The sequence below is a fragment of the Cryptomeria japonica genome, chromosome 11 (genome assembly GCF_030272615.1).
Source record: "Cryptomeria japonica chromosome 11, Sugi_1.0, whole genome shotgun sequence".
NCBI lineage: Eukaryota > Viridiplantae > Streptophyta > Pinopsida > Cupressales > Cupressaceae > Cryptomeria > Cryptomeria japonica.
In genome coordinates this window covers 657,354,108-657,372,721 of record NC_081415.1, presented here as the reverse complement: position 1 = coordinate 657,372,721, position 18,614 = coordinate 657,354,108, and the positions used below count along the sequence as shown (strand labels likewise).

The 18,614-nt window shown below is 35.9% G+C and overlaps 1 protein-coding gene across 1 annotated transcript in view; it reads left to right on the top strand.

Annotated features, from left to right (window-relative positions):
- The first annotated feature begins 93 nt into the window (after positions 1-93).
- LOC131065124 (SAL1 phosphatase) overlaps positions 94-18,614 on the top strand; it is a 78,790-nt gene continuing 60,269 nt past the window's right edge. The window contains exons 1-2 of the mRNA XM_057999541.2: positions 94-373; positions 960-1,035. Of these exons, the coding sequence (XP_057855524.2) occupies positions 134-373; positions 960-1,035 (316 nt within the window). The 5' untranslated portion in view covers positions 94-133. The remainder of the gene's footprint in view (positions 374-959; positions 1,036-18,614) is intronic.

The window sequence follows — 18,614 nt, the reverse complement described above, 5'->3', positions numbered from 1 at the left end:
CAAATTTAATTATTTAATGCCTATTTTGAGAGTTTTTGGTAAAAAAAAACAAAACTCTTTAAACAAGTAGCATGTACTTTTGGAGTATTAGGGCCAGGGGTCTTACAAAATTCCCCCCTTTTTAAGATGCCCCATGTGGATATCAATTTTTTTAAGATTTGCTGGAGAAGCGAAGGCTATGTCTGTTTTTTGTGCGAACCGCGCAAACGCATTTTCAAGGACTTCAAGTAGCAGTATATTACAGCTTTATACATCATCATTGACATTGAACAGAAGGTGTAGAGGGAGAAGCAGAAGCAGAGTGAAGATGAGTTACGAGCAAGATCTGGCTATTGCAATTAAGGCTGTGTCTCTGGCAGCTCGTCTTTGTCAGGTATTTTATCTTCTCTACTCTCTTCCGATAATTCCATCCTCTCATTCATATTGTAATCGTGAGCCCATTCTCGCGTTCATGAAAATGGTAGCAACTTAGCTATACAAGTAGAGTTACGCAGTCCAATTTATCTTATATATTCAGGTTTTGCCCTTCTCCTTCTTGGCGCATTGTGAGATTTGTCTAATTAGGTGTTTTGTTAATCAATGAAAGTATTCTAGATAATGTTTCCGAATCATCCATTGATAATTGATTGATATCAATAAATTCCAAAATCTAATCATTCCTGTAGCAATCCGAAAGTTTTCTTTACCTTTCAGTTCAAATGCGTTTTGAAACTTTGCAGGACATATGTTTGGAGAAATATTAATCGTATGTATTTATTTGAATATTGAGATTTGATTGTGAATGCACGATTCTCTAGCTTTCTTATGGCATGTGTTTTTGTTTGTAGTGTCGATAATAATTGAAAAACAAGGCAAAGAGAAAAGAAATCATAAACATTTTTGCGTTATAAATTTTGACAACAAGTGTCAACAGCATATTGACTAAGTGTGTACTTCTTTGACATAATACGGATCTTCAGGGAGTGCAGAGGAGCCTTTTACAGTCAGATACCCAATCTAAGATGGACAATTCTCCGGTTACAGTTGCAGATTATGGTATCTTGAATCATTTCTTTCAAGACTCTGAGTCAATTGAATAAGCTCGGCAATGTGCTTAATTGTTTTGTGAGTTCTTCCAAAAAAGATAGCAAATTACCTTTAACTTCTTGAAATAAACTTCGTTTTAGCAATTGCTTTTACCATCAAGCGTGCAATTTATTTCTTTGTAATGTTGAGGAAATGTGTTTATTTTCACTAAAACTAAGATTGCTTGTACTCACATTTAGCATAAAGCGATGCTATTGGTTTGTTTACATATGCCAAAAGAAGTAAATGACTCGCTATGTCATTTTGTTTTTGTGGATTTATTAATTGACATATGTATTGTAATTCAATGTTTATGTGTTCTGAAATTCTTACTGAACTTTTTCTTTTTTTCTTTGAATAACTCGGGTTGGCTGAGGCTTTGGACAAATACTGACCCAATGCTTCTCTTTTTTCTTTGGGGAGAGAGGTGGAAGGCAGTAGAATACAATACAATAAAGGGCTGCTTAAGATTTCACTGTTCACTGATTCCTGTTCAAAATCAGTGCCCCCTCCATTGTTCCCAATGATTTCATCTGAAGACAGATAGCACAGCTGAGTCATAGTTAATACCTGTTTAGAGCTTGTGGTTGAGTGTGACTTGAGTGGAGATTGCTTTTAACAATAGCTTGATGGTGTATTGACTCATATAAAATCCCTTCTCTTTAGGGTAAGGAATTCATGAATACAAGCAGAGGACTCCCCACAATTGTAGATTTTAGCCTAGCTCAGCCCAACCATGTAGTTGGTAATCAACACCATAATATCAGAGACTTACGAAGCACCAAGCAGCCTCTTACGAATAATCTCCACACAACATCATTCATTTATGCCCAAATATTCTTTTTTCAGTCCTCAATTACACTTGGCCACGTTTTTCATTTGGTAATATTTTCAGTACATAAAGTCTGAATAACGTGTTTTTTGTGCTTTTGTTTGATTGCTGTTAGGGGGCATTTGTATTGATGGTCCCGTATATGTTACTCTAAACACTTTGGTCAAATCAATATGTGTGCGAGTGATTCGAACCCCGTGATCCATATACCTAACAAATGACTTGTGCTTATCCCTGTTGTAGCTAGATACCATCTTGTCTTAGTAAAATTCAATGTCTTGTATGTTGAATTAGGGCATCTGTGATATCTTGTCTACCTTGGCTTGGCAAATAGCATCCTGTAGCTCCTGATTTTTCGGTTTGCTTTCTCTTTAAAACTTGATTCTGTTGCAGTTAACTGATAGTTTTAGTGGTTGTTCCTATTTAATTTTTTCCAATCTTGCTCAACTTCTATTTCTTCAAGCCTTCGGAATCACCTATAGGTAGGGCTATTTGTATCATCCTTAGAGGAGGAGTTGAAGCCTGTGCTAGAAATAATCAACCATCCCAAGATGTGCTGTTGTTGCAAATGCCTTGCCCAAGGATGTCTTCCAAAACTTTGGTCTTACAATGAAGGATGAAGCTCTTACACATTGTTATCTTTGTCTTTTTCAGCCACGATTACGTTAGTAAAACCAGAATTTTGTACAATTAAGTACTTCCTCTAACCCTATTTGCTATTGAATTTTCGAGGCTTCTGCAAAACCTTGGAAAAGCTAGTTGAATTTTTTGCCAATTTATCCTTGCAAGATTACGAATGTGCTTTGCTGGATTTAAGAGATTAAAATCAGTAATATTCCCAATTTATCTTTTTGTAATGTACTTAGGGTTTTGTTGTTGGTACAAGAATGCAGATGCCAATGGTTATAGTAGTTCGCCAAGTTGTCACATTTACTCGTGATTTTTTTTTTGCTCACAAGATTTTGCCACATTTACTCACCAAGTTTTTGGAGAACTTGCTGTATTTTTGTCCTGGGTTGTCTGATACTAAGAGATACTTCACATTGACTAGTGTTTTAATGTTTGTTAGGAATTTTTAAGCTTCACAAGTTTCTAATTGTTGTACCCAAATAAAAATTTTCCCAAACAATTTTTTTTGGTAAAGTTATTGCTTTCTTGTTTAATACAAGTTATTTGTCCTCTAAAGTCATTATACAATAGCTGTCTCCCATGGATGCCATGCTTGTAGGTTATAATCAGTGTCATTGCATAGCCAACAAAAAGTACTTTCCAATGCATCAGATCATATTATAATCTGATTAAGAGATAGAAAAATGGTGAAAGACCACTAAAAGTGCTCTTTTGCCAAGTTGAGTGTCATGAGAAAGCCAAAAGCACTTTTTCACCAGTTTGAGTGTCATGAGAAAGCCAAAAGCACTTTTTCACCAGTTTGAGTGGTACAGGTAATTGAAATGCGCACCTAAGATACGCCTCAATAACACTAGGAGCCTATTTTCGACATAAAAATAGTAATAAAACATTAAAAGCAAGATTGCCTTATTTGTGTGCATCTATTCAGATCAGATTGTTGTCTGTTTTCTACAAACTATTTTTCCATTCTTTAGCTTTCTTCCAGGGTGTCCTAGGGCTTAAAGCCTATTTTGGCCCATTTTTTAACAAATCTTTGGGTTTCAGACTTGCCACAATAGGGTGTTTGTGGTTGGTGAAATCATCCGTGGTTTTCCAATTAGGATCTCAAGGTTCTTTGAAAGATACAGTGTTGTTCAGAACAAAATTGCTATTTTGAGAAATCTCTTTTTTAATTGCTTTTTTTGTAGAAACAGAAAAGGGTGTTCATGCACTAAACTGCTATTTTTTTGTTTTTTTAAGGAGGTTCTATTTTTGGACATAATGGTTGAGGGCTCATTTTAGGGTGTTTTATTCAGCTTTAATTGTTGAATATTTTGTCATTGACGTCAAAAGTCAGTTGTTGAGGTTCAAAAATTGAATCAAAATTTCAGTTGAGCTGCTTGCCTGTCTGGTTTTGCTACTTTGCCTACTTGGTTGAGCTGCTTGCCTGTCTGGTTGAGCTGCTTGGATGTTTGGTTGAGCTGTTTGCATGTCTACTTCAGCTGCTTGGCTGTGTGTTTCAGCTAGTTGGCTGCCTACTTAAGCTGCCTACGTGTCTGCCTCATTCTTCTTTGTGTTATGTCAGCCTGACAAGTCATCTATTGAATTTTCTAGAGGAGGGGGTCTTTGGAATCGTATTTTTAATTAGTTTGTTGTGGATGCTGAATCAAAATATGCTTTGAACATATATACTCCACACTATTGTTAGGTTCAGCTTTACGTTATTATTTGCATCAAATCATTCATTTCTTATCTCCTCTTGAGTGATAACTACAGATTCCTTTGTAACACCTTGTGTGGGGCAGGTCTTCAAATTTGATTTGATGCATTTTAGATGGATTTTATTGGTGCATTGGAGCTGCAAAAAATGTTTTTTGAGTTATGTTTTGGGGGTGCATTAAAAATTCTTTTTGACAGATTTTTCGTATTATGGAGGCACAAAGTATGTCGTTTTTGACACACAGCTTTCTTTATGGAAGCATGCATTTTTTTTAAGGAGTGTGTAGGTGCATAACAATATTGTTATGAGGTGGAGCTGTGTCTCTTCAATTACTGGGTGTTGTATTTCTGGTAGTAGCTTATCAACGGATGTTAAGAATTATTTTGATTAAAAAAATATATGAAGGATTGTATCTTCTATGAAGTGGCGGCAGTTGAACAATATAGTATCGTGGTTGGAGTCTGAAAAACAAAAGAATTTGTTATGATATATGCAAACTTTGAAAACAGTTTGAGGATGTAAAAAACGTGATGGTGCGCAAGGATGTAAAAAACATACGGAATATTTTGCGGGTTGTGAATGTGATGTTAATAAACACAATATTGTTTAAAAATAAAGTGTGTGGTGTGTTCTAGAAAGGTGAGGGATCACCAGTCTTCAAGTCGTGTTTTTTACACAACCTGTGCTAAAATTGTTGAATTGTAGTAACGTTTTCAGAAAATGTAACAAAAAGATTTTTGTATGATGGGTGAACCGTAAGCTATTGTTTTTGTGAAGACCTCAATTTGCTGATGCGAAGCAAGAGTTATCGTAGGAAGTGCAGAGCACGCATCTTTATTCCAATGTGTGGGTCCTTTTTGTATGTGTATATAAGGTTATGATTTGGAGGATATAATACATGATTGCAAAATTGTTTGAGCTGATTTGATTTTTGGTATTTTGTGTTCTTTAGAGAGAGAGCATATTGATGCATTTGTAGAAGCACAGTAAGTTGAGAAGGAATATCATAGCTATTGAATAGTAGATATGTCTACTGGAGTTTGTTTTCAGCCACGTGAAGTTTTCAAGGACATTGAATGCACAGTGAAAATTTATCTATCAGAATTGGAATCAAGGTTTCACATACTTGGTTTGTTTGCTAAAGATTTTGATTTGAATTTAGAAGTGAAAATGTGTAACCGGTGTGATCAAACAGAATCTCAATTGGAATCAGATCGCTGCTACAAAATTATTGAGTATGATTACTTTCTTCACCTTGAATCTTTTTTAAAGTCAAGGTTGGTGCCTCTATTGTACTATGTTGGTGCTTCAAGCAGGGTTGGTGCTCTTAGTGAGTTGGTGCTCACTTATGTAAATTGGGTTGGTGCCCATTTGGCTATAGAAAGATTTTGATCTACCGTGGTTTTTTCCCCGAATAGGTTTTCCACGTGAAATCTTGGGTTCTTGTGTTTGTGTGTACTTTTTTCATCTTTTTGTTTGGTTTTTGTTAAAAGGTAAAATACTTATGCAACCCCCCCTCCTCTCAATATTTTTTGTGTGCTCTTCAAGTGGTATTAGAGCCAGATACGTTTGGAAATAGAGCTTAATAGCCTGGAGGTTGATCTTGATAGCACATAATGAATGCCCTTGAAGAACTTGCTACGAACAGAGCACCTTTGTTTGGTGGCTCTAATTATGCATTCTGGAGTGTACAAGTGAAGACCTATTTGATGTCTCTTGGTTTTGATGTTTGGATGAGTGTAGTGAATGGTTATGTAATCCCTTCAACTTGTCATGTCCCCTCCTTGATCGTTATATATATATCCTAAATGTAGTAATTATTACTATTAACAACAAATGATTATTTGAAATTTATTTATTAAATATTATTATATATTAATATTTATTACACACTCAAATACAGTCTGATAATATATATATATATATATATATATATATATATATAATCAGACCATTACGATATACTTGGTATTATATATACCTGGAGTAATATACATATACAGCAAGCTACGTGATGAGTAATATACATATACAACAAGCTACAACAACTCGCCATCCATTGTATTCATGTATTCATACATAGAATAAATATTTACTAAGTCATCGAATTTATACGTATTGCGTGACGGAATATTAGACGTGTCTTACATTAAAGGTTTGAAGCACTGAATAAGCAACGAAACAAAGACTTAAGCATCTAACAATCAATTAAGTTATGTTCATCAATGTTAATAGCCTACCCTCCATACACAATCGATAAAGACTAATATATATATATCGATTAGTCTAAGAAGATATCCAGTATGGTGGGATATTCAGCAATCATGTAACAGTAGTTATGAAATGAACAATACAGATTTCAATTAAATATTAATCATCAAAATAGATCAACTGTGCTAAGACCGTAGAGGTGGCAAACAGAACGAATTAGTGTTAATGCAGCAATCATGATAATCATTGTCGGTGGTATATAGAAGACACGAATTAAGAAACCACAGACAGCGATTATAATCACAACAAGGCAGATCGAATAAGACAAGATGACATATAAGATAGGATTGGATAAGAATGCAAGTATAATTGTTAACCAAATGGTAATGAAGTGACGCAATTAGTAAATGAATGAACATAAGGCATGACTTTTGGCAACATAACTTATCATCCCCAAACAAGATATAAGACGGCATTTACAAACAACGGAGAGGCATGGGGGGAATAAGGGAAAAGGGAAGGTACAGGAAGCTGCGCCAACAGTCTGCGAGAAAGGTAAGTTGTTAAGTTTTACACCACAAGAATATATATGTGTGTGGATGTGTGTGCCACACACACACATATATGTTTATAATGGATCTGTCTCTTTGACAGAGTTATAGTTTTATAATAATATTGTCTCATGTATATGTAGCAATATATATATGTATGTATGCAGGATATTTGTATGTATATAGGATCAATAATAGTAATTAAGAAATATGTAGAGGCAGGTATAAATTATAGATTAAAATGATAATGAAATATAAAATGTTATATGAATAACAATAATTTAGCTATGTGATGGAGGCTATTGGGAGAAAATTCCCTTAGCCTAATTCAGGGATTATGATAATCCCTGGTAGGTAGTATATATTGAGTACTCATATGCATATATGTTAAAAGCTTGGGTGTCGGAAGCTCACCCAAGAAGAGACAAATCTTGCCGGTCCTCTCTGGTAGACTTGGATGATAAGACGTATCATCCAAGGCAAGGAATTGATCATATATGACGATCTTCCTTGGTAGGCTTGGATGTAAGATGCTACATCCAAGACGGGAATCGAATTATCCATCGATTTCCCTAGGAAGGCTTGGAACCATGATGGGTTCCAAGAAGGCGGGCATTACAACCGCCTAAGGACATATCCCAATACTTCGTTCGTATCCTTTTTATTACCTAAGAATTGAGATTAGTTTTAATTAAGTAATTGAAGTTTAATTGCAAATTAGATTGGTAATATATATTTTGTTGCATTCTAACAGTCTGTTTTGCTAATTTATGTGGTCTACTAGAGATTGAATTTGTAAAGGTTATGCAATGTGATATTGCCCAGGTAATGTGGGAGAAACTTCAAAAGTCATATGAAGGTGATGAGAAGGTTAAAAAGGTCAAACTTCAGACTCATAGAATACAGTTTGAAAGTCTTAGAATGTGAGAAGAAAAGAACGTTGTTGCCTACATCTTGAGAGTTGATGGAGTTGTAAACTCTTTAAAGGGTTTGAGAGAGAAGGTTGAGGATAGTAATGTAGTTTAGAAAATCTTAAGATCTCTAGATTTGTTGCAAAAGTTTCAGCAATTGAGGAGATGGCTGATCTTGACAAAATGTCTGTTAACAAGCTCCATGGTATTCTAACTGCATATGAGATGAGAACAAATATTGAGTCCTTATCTAAAAAGGAGACAACCTTCAAAGCCTCGAAGAAAAGTAAAGATAAGGATTGTGTGTCTAATGAAAGCTCTGATGGAGAATTTGATTGTGAAGAGGCACACTTTGTGAGAAAATTAAAATGGGGTTTTGGAAAATATAAAGGCAAGTTGCCTTTAAAGTGCTTTAACTGTGGCAAGATAGGACATTTTGCAGCCAAATGTCCATATGAGAAGGATGAGGACAACAGTTATGAGAAGAAGCCTAAGTTCGGCCAAAAAAGACTTGGAAAAGGAAAAGAAGTCTCATAACTTCAAAAGGAGTTTCTAATCTAAGGAGGAAAGCTGTTCATTGGATGCGAGTGAAGAGGAGTCCTTAAATGATGAGATTCTATTTATGGCTCTAAAAGAAACCATTACTAAAACCAAGAAGAAGATGACTACTTTGATGAAGAAGAGGAAGAAGTTGATCTTGAACAAGCGCTGATAAGTGCTCTAAATGAAATCAAGAAGCTAAGAAAGAAAAATCAGAGCTTAAAGTTGTTGTTACAAGAAGAGAGTGAAGAAAAATCTAAGAAATATCAAGCCTTAGAGGATGCAGAAAAGTTGATAGTAGATATGAAGGTTTAGATTGAAGAAGCAAAGAGAATAGAAGAAGAAATTAGAAGTCAGCTCAAGGTTAAAGAAGAAAATTGTGAGAAACTTGAAGGTGAAAGAGTTTCTCTTAGGAAGTTAAATAAATCTTCAATATTGTTGAATCATGAGAATATAAATCAGAAAAGTTCTCTGTCTTTAAATGACATCTTAGGCTCACAAAAACAATCTATTGATAAGAGTGGAGTTGGCCTTGAAGAAGGTCAATGTTCTAAATCTTCTAAAAAAGAACAACAGAAGACCAATGCTGATAATGCAAGGGATTCATCATCAAAAATCAGAAATGATGCCTTCAAAAGGTCTCCTATCTTCAGACAAAGACATATGGCCAGGTTTAACAATTCTTTCTTTTATTGTTATTGTTATACTTGTAATTATTTTAGATACAAGGCAATCAATTGTAGAGTGTCTAGAAGACATTTCAGACTCATGAATAGGAATTCTTTTGCTCCTTTGAGAAATTACAATGTTATATGTTACAAGTGTAATAACTTTGGACACTCTGCAAGAGTTTGTAAAAGTGGTGTGGCAGATTTCTCCAAAAAGGTAGATACAAAGGACAAATCTAAGGAGAATACCAAAGTGTGGAGGAAGAAGGAGAAACAAGTTACAATAGAGTCCTTGATTGTGCAATTAACCTTTCTTGCGCAAATGAAAAGATTTGGTGTGTTGATAGTGCCTGCCCCAAGCATATGATTGAGATAAAAGTAAGTTTTTGACTCTCAAGAGGATGAATGGAGCCAAAGTTAGATTCAGTGGTAACTCATTTGCAAAAGTAGCAGGTAAAGGCACACTTATTCCAAATGATGGTGCGACAAAAGTTGAAAATGTTTTATATATTGAAGGTCTCAAACATAATTTGTTAAGTCAATTGTGTGATCAAGGACATAGCTTAGTGTTTAGTTCAAATTGCTGTGAAATCAGCAAAGATGGTAAACACATTGCTGTTGGTAGTAGGGCAGCTAACAATTTGTATATTTTTTTATGACATTAAGAGTGAAGAGTGTTGTTTAAGTCAGCTAGATGAAGCTTGGCTATGACATAGAAGATTTGGACACATGAATTTTGATAATCTTATTCAGATCAGCAAAAAGGAAGCTATAAGAGATATGCAACAGCTTGCTAAACCTTTAGATATTGTGTGTAAGTGTCAACTTGGCAAACAAACAAGGAATAGCTTCAAGTCAAAGGATTATTTAAGCACGAAACCTCTTGAGTTGATACACATTGATTTATGTGGACCAACAAGAACTACAAGCTTGCAAGGTGAGAAATATTTCATGCTCTTAATTGATGATTATTCTTGTATGACTTGGGTTACCTTTTTAAAAGAGAAATCAGAGGCTCTTGAAAAATTTAAGGCTTTTAAAGCTCTAGTTGAAAATGAAAAAGGTCTGAAAATTTCAGATAATGGAGGTGAGTTTACATCTAATGAGTTTATCAATTTTTGTGAGAAAAATGGTATAAAAGACAATACTCAGCTACTAGAACACCTCAACAAAATGGTGTTGTTGAGAGGAAGAACAGATCAGTCTAAAAAATGGCTTGAAGCATGATGAATGAGTTTAAGATGAGTGATTCTTTTTGGAAAGAGGCAGTCCATACTGCTGTTTATATTTAGAATAGAGGGCTGATTAAAGCAAAGCATAACAAAGCACCATACAAATTATGGAAAAGTAAAGTTGCTTCAGGTAAGTACTTTAGAGTTTTTGGTAGTCCTTGTTACATTAATGGAGATGAAGACAATCTTGGTAAATTTGATTGATCCTAGGGCTGATGAAGGTATTTTTTGGGTTACTCTTCTAAAAGTAAAGCTTATAGATGCTTTAACAAAAGACTATATAAGATTGTTGAGAGTATTAATGTAAATGTTCGTGAGAATACTAACACTCATGATAAGTCGGAAAATGGTAATGATAGCACTCAAAAAGATGAAGTAGAAGGTGCTGTCCAACAAAATTCTTCACATGTACAAGCTGGGACAGCAAGCGGAAGTCATAAAAATTCATTAGAACGTGTTCAACATGAGGCAAAAGATGCTTCAACTGAGAATGCACCTTCTGATATTTAGTTTGGAACAACAGATGTAACCACTGAGAATGAACCTGTAATTGAACAAGGTAAGACCATATTTAGAACGTATTTGAAGACTCTTCTAAGTTTGTTAAAAAGAATCATCCTATTGATCATATTTTGCAAAAGGACAAACCTAGAGCTACAAGAAGAAATGTAAATTATTATGCGAATGAAGATATTTCTTTGTTGTCCATGATTGAACTTAAGAATTTTGAAGAGGCAGCTGAAGACAAACACTGGGTGGCAACCATGAAAGAGGAGCTTGATCAAATTCAGAAAAGTGGAACATGAGCGCTTGTTCCTAGGCCTAAAGACAAGAATGTGATAGTCACAAAAACGTGTCTATAGAAACAAATTGAATGAAGATGGCCAAGTGGTAAGAAACAAGACAAGGTTTGTGTGCAAGGGTTATACTCAAGTAGAAGGTATTGACTTTTATGAAACCTTTGCTTTTGTTGCATGTTTAGAAGCAATTAGAATGTTCTTAGCTTTTGTTTCTTTTAAAGGCTTTAAGATTTTTCAAATGGATGTCAAATTTGCTTTTCTCAATGGTAATTTGTATGAAGAAGTGTACATAGAACAACCCGATGGGTTTGCTTTGTCAGAATATTTGAACAATGTTTGTAAAATGAAAAAGACTCTCTATGGCCTTAAGCAAGTCCCATGTGCTTTGTATGACAGACTCGATAGTTACCTACAACAACAAGGATTTAGAAGAGGGATAGCAGACAACAATCTATATGTTAAAGAAGAAGGTAAACACATGTTGATTGTAGTAGTTTATGTTGATGATATGGTTTTTGGTAGTGATTGTGTAGAAATGTGTAAAGTCTTTGTTATTAATATGAAGAAGGGATTCAAAATGTTGATGTTGGTTGAGCTGTCTTTCTTCTTTGGCTTACAAATTCTTCAATTTGATAAAGGTATTTTTATCTCTCAAACAAATTACATTAGAGAGATGTTGAAAATGTTTAGAATGGAGGATTGTAATCTTGTAAGTACTCCTATGGCAACAAGATGCAAACTTAGTAAAGATGATGAGTGTCCAGATGTTAATCAAACATTTTATAGGTCTATGGTAGGAAGTTTGTTATATGTTACAACTACTAGACCTGGCATTATGCAAGTTGTTGGTTATGTTGCTAGATTTCAAGCTACTACTAAGGATAGTCATGTTCAAATTGGGGTGGTGTTGATGTGTGTTTTATGCACATGCAAGCATTAGAATAAAATACCAAAGTACTTTACCCTCTATTGAACAAAATCACCTCAGATGCTAAGGGTAAGATCAACTAAAATGATTCCAAGGTTTCTACAGTCAGGTCTTGACGAGTGGGTAACTCAATGGTCGATGTGAATTGCTGTTTTCACTTGGGGACTTACACAATTGTTCGAATTATCTTCACTTATCATGAATGTGGAATGGGTGTGCTGATAACTTAGGATTTGATAATGTAGTTTTAGACTTAATTCTAACAAAACCTTCTAAAAAAAGGACAAACGAGAGTAGGGATAAGAAATCTATTCTAAAGCCTAGAATGCAAGAAGTGATGAACAAATTCAGTGGAATCAAACTAGGCAAGGTCTCACCTTCAAGTCGAACAGATTTTGACACGAGCTCAGTGCAATCATCTAAGGTGTATTTCATAGATATTCAAATTACTACCATCAAACATTGATACCATCCAAGTTGATGCATAACAATGGACGTATAATAATCGAAGTTAAGCTTGCATAAACTTTCCAGTTGATCACGCACGACACACTTACAATCAACAAGAGGCTAGTGGTATGGATAAAAGGATTTTACACAAATACATTCAACAAATTCTTTCATTCAATCTAACAAACATTGAAAGCAAATTCTAATCTAACTTGGAGGAATTGAGAATCTTGAATGCAAAACACTTAAACAAAAATCACCATCAAGTCGAACAATGATTTATATTCAAATTTGCAACATCTACCAACAATTCTCAAAAATCTCTCTTACAAATGAGAGGCAATTGGGTATGTATAAAGTCTCATACAAAATGGATGGCTAAGATTAAATCAAAATCAAGGGCCAAGATCATGCCAACAAAGCTCGAGAGTTGCCCTAATTAGGGTTTGCATAAAAAATGGAGCCACCAACATATGGCCCAATAGAAAGACACCTAGTCATCAAATAGGGATTTGCATCTCTTTCTCTCACATCATAATCCAAAAATCTAGCTAATACAAAATCTAACCCCTGAAATGCTGGGTAAGGTATCTTGCTGTAAATCAATCACATCCAATGCATCTGAGCAAGCATCTAAGGTGTTCTCCCAATCTGGCATGAGCTTTTGCGAATTGTGAACATGAATCAACAAAGAGACCAAGTCGTCTATCTGACTCTTCTTCAAAGAGTCCAATTGATTGAAGTACATGAACTTCATTTTGTCTCTCAATTCAGCTATGTGTAAACCACTGGCTTCACTGACATCAACTTCCAATAATTCCTCAATTGAGGCAAGGATCTTTGACTGAATATCATGAATTGATCCTTCCATCTCTGCACAATTCTTTGTGCGCTCTCATAAGTTGATTTCTTCATGGCTAATGAACAATACCAACCATGGAAATCGTATCTATCTCCATTATGCACAATATTCTCCCTGATCAATGTGTACGTAGGAATTTTCTTCAAAGCTTTGAGGTGTGGAATGGTCTTCTCCTGAATAGGTTGGAATTCCTCCCAAATTCCATCTAAATACTCTATCCTGAATATGAGCCCTATTGTCCTATCAAAAGCCTGGACAAAATGAGTAAGGAAATCATCCGCCTGTCTCTTTGTATCTTCAATCCATTTCTCCACTTTCGAGAGTGTATCTCTCGCTCGCTGCCTCATAATGTGTATGTAGTCCACGATCAACTGCAATAGGGGAAATAAGGGTGGGATTCTCACACCTTATCGCTGCAATATACTCTCTAAGTCTGATATTTTCTTCTTCATATTTCTCTCTCTTTTCTGTCTCCCTATCCAATCTTGCACTGATTGCCTTGAGAGTATCACCAACCTCTTGGAATTCTTTCTCTTTTGTAGTACAACCAAGGGCAACTGAAGTAATTTGGAAATCCATGGGAGTCGCAATGTCTGTCGTCACATCTCCAATAGGAACAACCACTTGTGCAATCCGCATTCCCGTCTCATCTCTAGCTATATGTGACAAAATTTCAGCTTTCTTAGGTTCTTTCTCATTGTTGCTCCTAGCTAAGTAGTCATCAATGTCATCAATAGGTTGCACCTCTACCATCTTCTTACTTTTCTCCATACCCTTCATCAACCAATCAGGAATAGTGGCCATCTCCATACCATGATCGAGACATATCTCTCGATCAAGCTCTTTCAATGCCGAGATAACATCATCATCATCATTAGGATCATCTCTGGTCAAATCATATACATTCTTCCCCAAACTAACCTCCAAGAGGACAGTAGGAGATCTTGACTGATCATCATCTTCATTAGGTGGAGCAGATGTAGCTGTGACATGTAAATCCTGAACATTCTCTGGTAATATCGTTGTGTTGGAACATTGCTCAAACTCTTTGTTCTGTTTTGGCCCTTCAATTTCCTTGATTGATGAGACACTAAGGGGAGGTGAAGGAATGATAGGTAAAGGAATGATAATCTTTTGCTACTTCTTCTTAACCTCCTCAATCTTTTTCCCTCTAGCCTTGACTTCTCCTGGTGTGTTCTTCCTTCGCTTGGGAGTTTGACTCTCCTCATCTGCATGAATCCTGATATCATTGATAGTCCTTTGATCATCTTCGGAAGAGGATTCCTCCTGTTTCATCTTTTCATAATTGAAGGTAACACCCATGTCAACTAACCTGTTCATCTGATTGTCTACCCATCCTCGAGAGAAACTCAAGACCTCTCTCATCAATACATTCAAATCTGTCACTTCTTGTTCTGACCAATTAGGCAATAGAATAGCCTTTTTCATTTCATTCTCATATGGTGGATGTGTATGATCCTTGTCATCTAATATCTAATCAGGAATGAGGAAAAGTCCACACTTCCTCATGAAATCCATGGACATTTTGGACCACAATCTTCTTTTCATTGCTTGCTCGTCCATCAGGTTGGCCCAATAATCTTCTATGTCTACCTTGTGGATGAACTTATCTCCCCTGATTCTTCCAACTTTCTTATTCGGATCAAACCTTTCTCTTCTTTTGTATGTCGCAAGGTGATAGAATGCAAGTTCTTCAGCTGTTGTGCTAGCTGCCTAAGTCACAGGATACGGCGATTTTCATGGATGAGGTTCGAATTTAATCGAATTTCCTCTATAAAGCACTGCTATCCGCCTCTAAACACAACTCAGCTGGTTGTGGGTATTCTTTGTATATGCTTTGTATCTATTGGGTCATGGATGTCTGCAACTGCTGGGTCGCCCTCGGATTTTCTCCAACAAGGGTTGCTATTCTGATAATTTATTAGAAGTATACATATATTTAAAAATAAACAAAATTATAGAAGGCAAATTTTATCTGAATTTTTTTTCGAATTTTCCCTTGTCGAATTTCATCCGAATTTCATGGCTGTCGAATTCGAATTCGAATTTGAACCTTGTGACTTAGCTAGCTGCTATGGCGAATTGGCAAACCTCCAATGTCTTCCCTACCAAAATAGGAAATGACATGCTCGTTCTATATTTGTCTTTCTGGATAGAATCAAACTCCAGAAGCTGTCTCACCACCTCAAGTAATATCATTCTGTCTATAGGATACCTAGGAAGCCTGAAAGGTTCGGATTGAAATCCATGAATCCTTAGGTATGTGAAAGTGGGAAATTGTATGTACCATGATCCATATTTCACTATCATCTCTGTTGCCTCCTTGGACAATCTCTTGTGGATTCCGCCTTGCAACATTTGCGTTATGTACATAGTGAATGTATCATTCACTTTCTTATAATCTTCAATTTGATACATGTTCAGCTGTGGATAACATTCATAACTCCTGTACTGCCCTTGTCGATTCCCGACTTCACCTCTGCATATCAATCATTTGTAGGTAACAAATCGTGCAAGTAGATACACCAGGTAGGAAGTCATGGCGAATGACCTGGATCTCTCCACATTCCTCAGCTGAAAATCCAGATTGTCACTTATGATTTTCGACCAATTGATCAACGTTTCTTTCAGACAATCCTGGATGAAATAGAACATCCATCCATCATATATTGCACCCTGCGGCATCCCCATGACTTGGTTAAGCAGAAATACTAAATCACTATATTCATCTTTGAAATCTATGCACATGAGTGTCTTGGGAGCCTTGGAATGATGAGACCTAGGTTCGATCATCCATTCCTTGTTCACTACGGTCTTGCACGCATTCATCTTCTTCTTATATCCTTCTTCATATTCATTCTAGGTTCAATCTTTCATGTTTGCTCCACATGGAATTGCAAACACCTCAGCAAGGTAGGCAATGGTGGCACCTTTAGGAGTCTTGACCATTAGGGAGTGAGGATCATAACATCGTGCACACTCTAAGATTAGCTTGCTCCATTGTATGGACTGTAGGAATACAGTGGCCTGATAAATGCCACTCTTCATAATGTTTGCATAAGCTGGGGAAGGAATCTGGCTTCCAATTCTGAACATTCGTTGCCACATCTGACCCATGTTTAGGAAATGCATGTTCGTGTTTGTAATCTCCTTCCATCTGGATGACTTCTTGGATTCTAGATAGAATCCCGTCTCAACTATCTTCTGTTGTTTCCTTCGAATGCTAATTCCAGACTTCAACATTGCACCTGTATGAAGCTGGAAGTTAGACACTTCGGAAAATTTATCCTGATAACCATTTTTAAAATTGATAAGTTCTGATTTCTAAATGATTTAGACAAGTTTATGGATGGAAATCAAGAATTTTATCCATATTTAAAATGAATTCTGAAAATAGAACGAAAATATGACAAGATTAGTGTATGAAACCCTCATAAAATTTATTAAAATCGTCAATTTTCAGACTTAGCAAAGACTGAAGACATCTCCTTATATATAGAAACTTTATCCAAATTAGAGTGCAAAGGAGTATACCGGATTGAGAAATGGACTAGGAAAGGTGTGAAAAGTAGTGTTTTCACACAAAAGTTGTCTTAGGACACTTTCCCAAGTCAACAATGGCTGCCAACAAGTTTGAAGACAACCTGCAACTCTATAAATCAGTCCTTAAAATCATGTTGCAATCGCGTGTTATGCAAAAATTATGATGAAAATAAGTTTCCCAAGGCAAAAATGAATAAATCTGAGCACGTACGTAGGGCTGGAAGTGAATTTTCAGTCTGAAGACAAGTCTGAAAATGAAGTTTTCAGACTTACCAGCACCTCTAGGAATGATAGTTTAACTCATAAAATTGCCAAGAAATGGTGCAAAAATGCACTCCAAGTGAAATTGACCAAATAGGTAGGTGGCTGGAAATGAATGTTTGCTGAGGACAGCCCCTTGAGAATGGAGTTTCAGACCTGCAACAGCATTAAGAAGGTTTGGAAATGCTCTAAAAATCCTCAAAAACACATCCAAACAAAAAACGCCTAGGCTGGAACAAGCTGGTTGGTGAAAAATAATTCTGAAAATGTGTTACCAGCCAACAATGGAGGTCAAGAATCTCAGCAAAAGGTGAAAATATCAGGTCTGAAAATGTTGATCAGCAATTTCCCAGCTATGTCGCCACCAAACATGAAGAAATACACCCCAAAATGGAGGTGAATGACCCCCAAAACAAAATTGCCTTCTCCCTAAAATGGCGCCACCTCTACCAAAAATCGCCAAGTCTGAAAAATGTCTTCAAATGCCCTCCAATGGCTGCCAAGGAAAATCGCCTAAAGCTGGGAATGAAGAAAAATGAACAATGAAATCAACTTCAACCTTAATGGTGTCAATTTGATACTTCACCAAATTCGCCAGCTGGAGGAAAATCGCCCAAATCAGCAACACACTTGGCAAACATAATAATATTATAATGCTGGCCTCCCTCTTTTAAACTTGTTTTTGCCTTGAGTTTTCACCACACAAGCAATGTGGGATAAAATTTTGTTACTTATACTTGCCTGGGGAAAATCAATTTGCTTCTAGAAGGTGAAAATCATTTAATATTTATTGCAAATCATTTATTAATTGCTTTTATTTTTTAAATAATCGTCATCACTTTTAAAAACAATTAAATGTGGGGTCAATTTATTAAAAAGATTTTAAAATTTGATCCAAAATTGACCCATGGGGAAATTCGATCCCTATTTGGATTAAAAAAATCCAAATAAAAATAATTAAAATGCACATCTGGGAAAATCGACCCCTATTGGGATAAAAATCCCAATAAAATTTCATCAACTTGGCACAAAATTGTCTCCAAGGGAAAATCGATCTATGTCTTGAGTGAAAATTCCAATTCAAACTTGCCACTTAGCACAAAAAATCACCCTGGGGGAAAATTGACCCCTGTTTGAACAATCATCCGGACTCAAAATCATTAAAATCATCACTTGTGGAAATTCGTCTAAGGTCTGTAATCACTATCCGCACAAAAATCCTTAAAATCTCGTCATAAAAGTCCTGGTGGAAAATCGATAGGCATCAGGAATCACCATTTTAGTCCTCATTAAAGTCATCCGCAGTCTTGGTGGAAAATCGTGGGTTGTTAGGAAGATTTCCCACATAGCCAAATTTTTACCATCTTGGTGGAAAATCGCCCCATGTCTGGATTATGAGTGGGGGAAAAA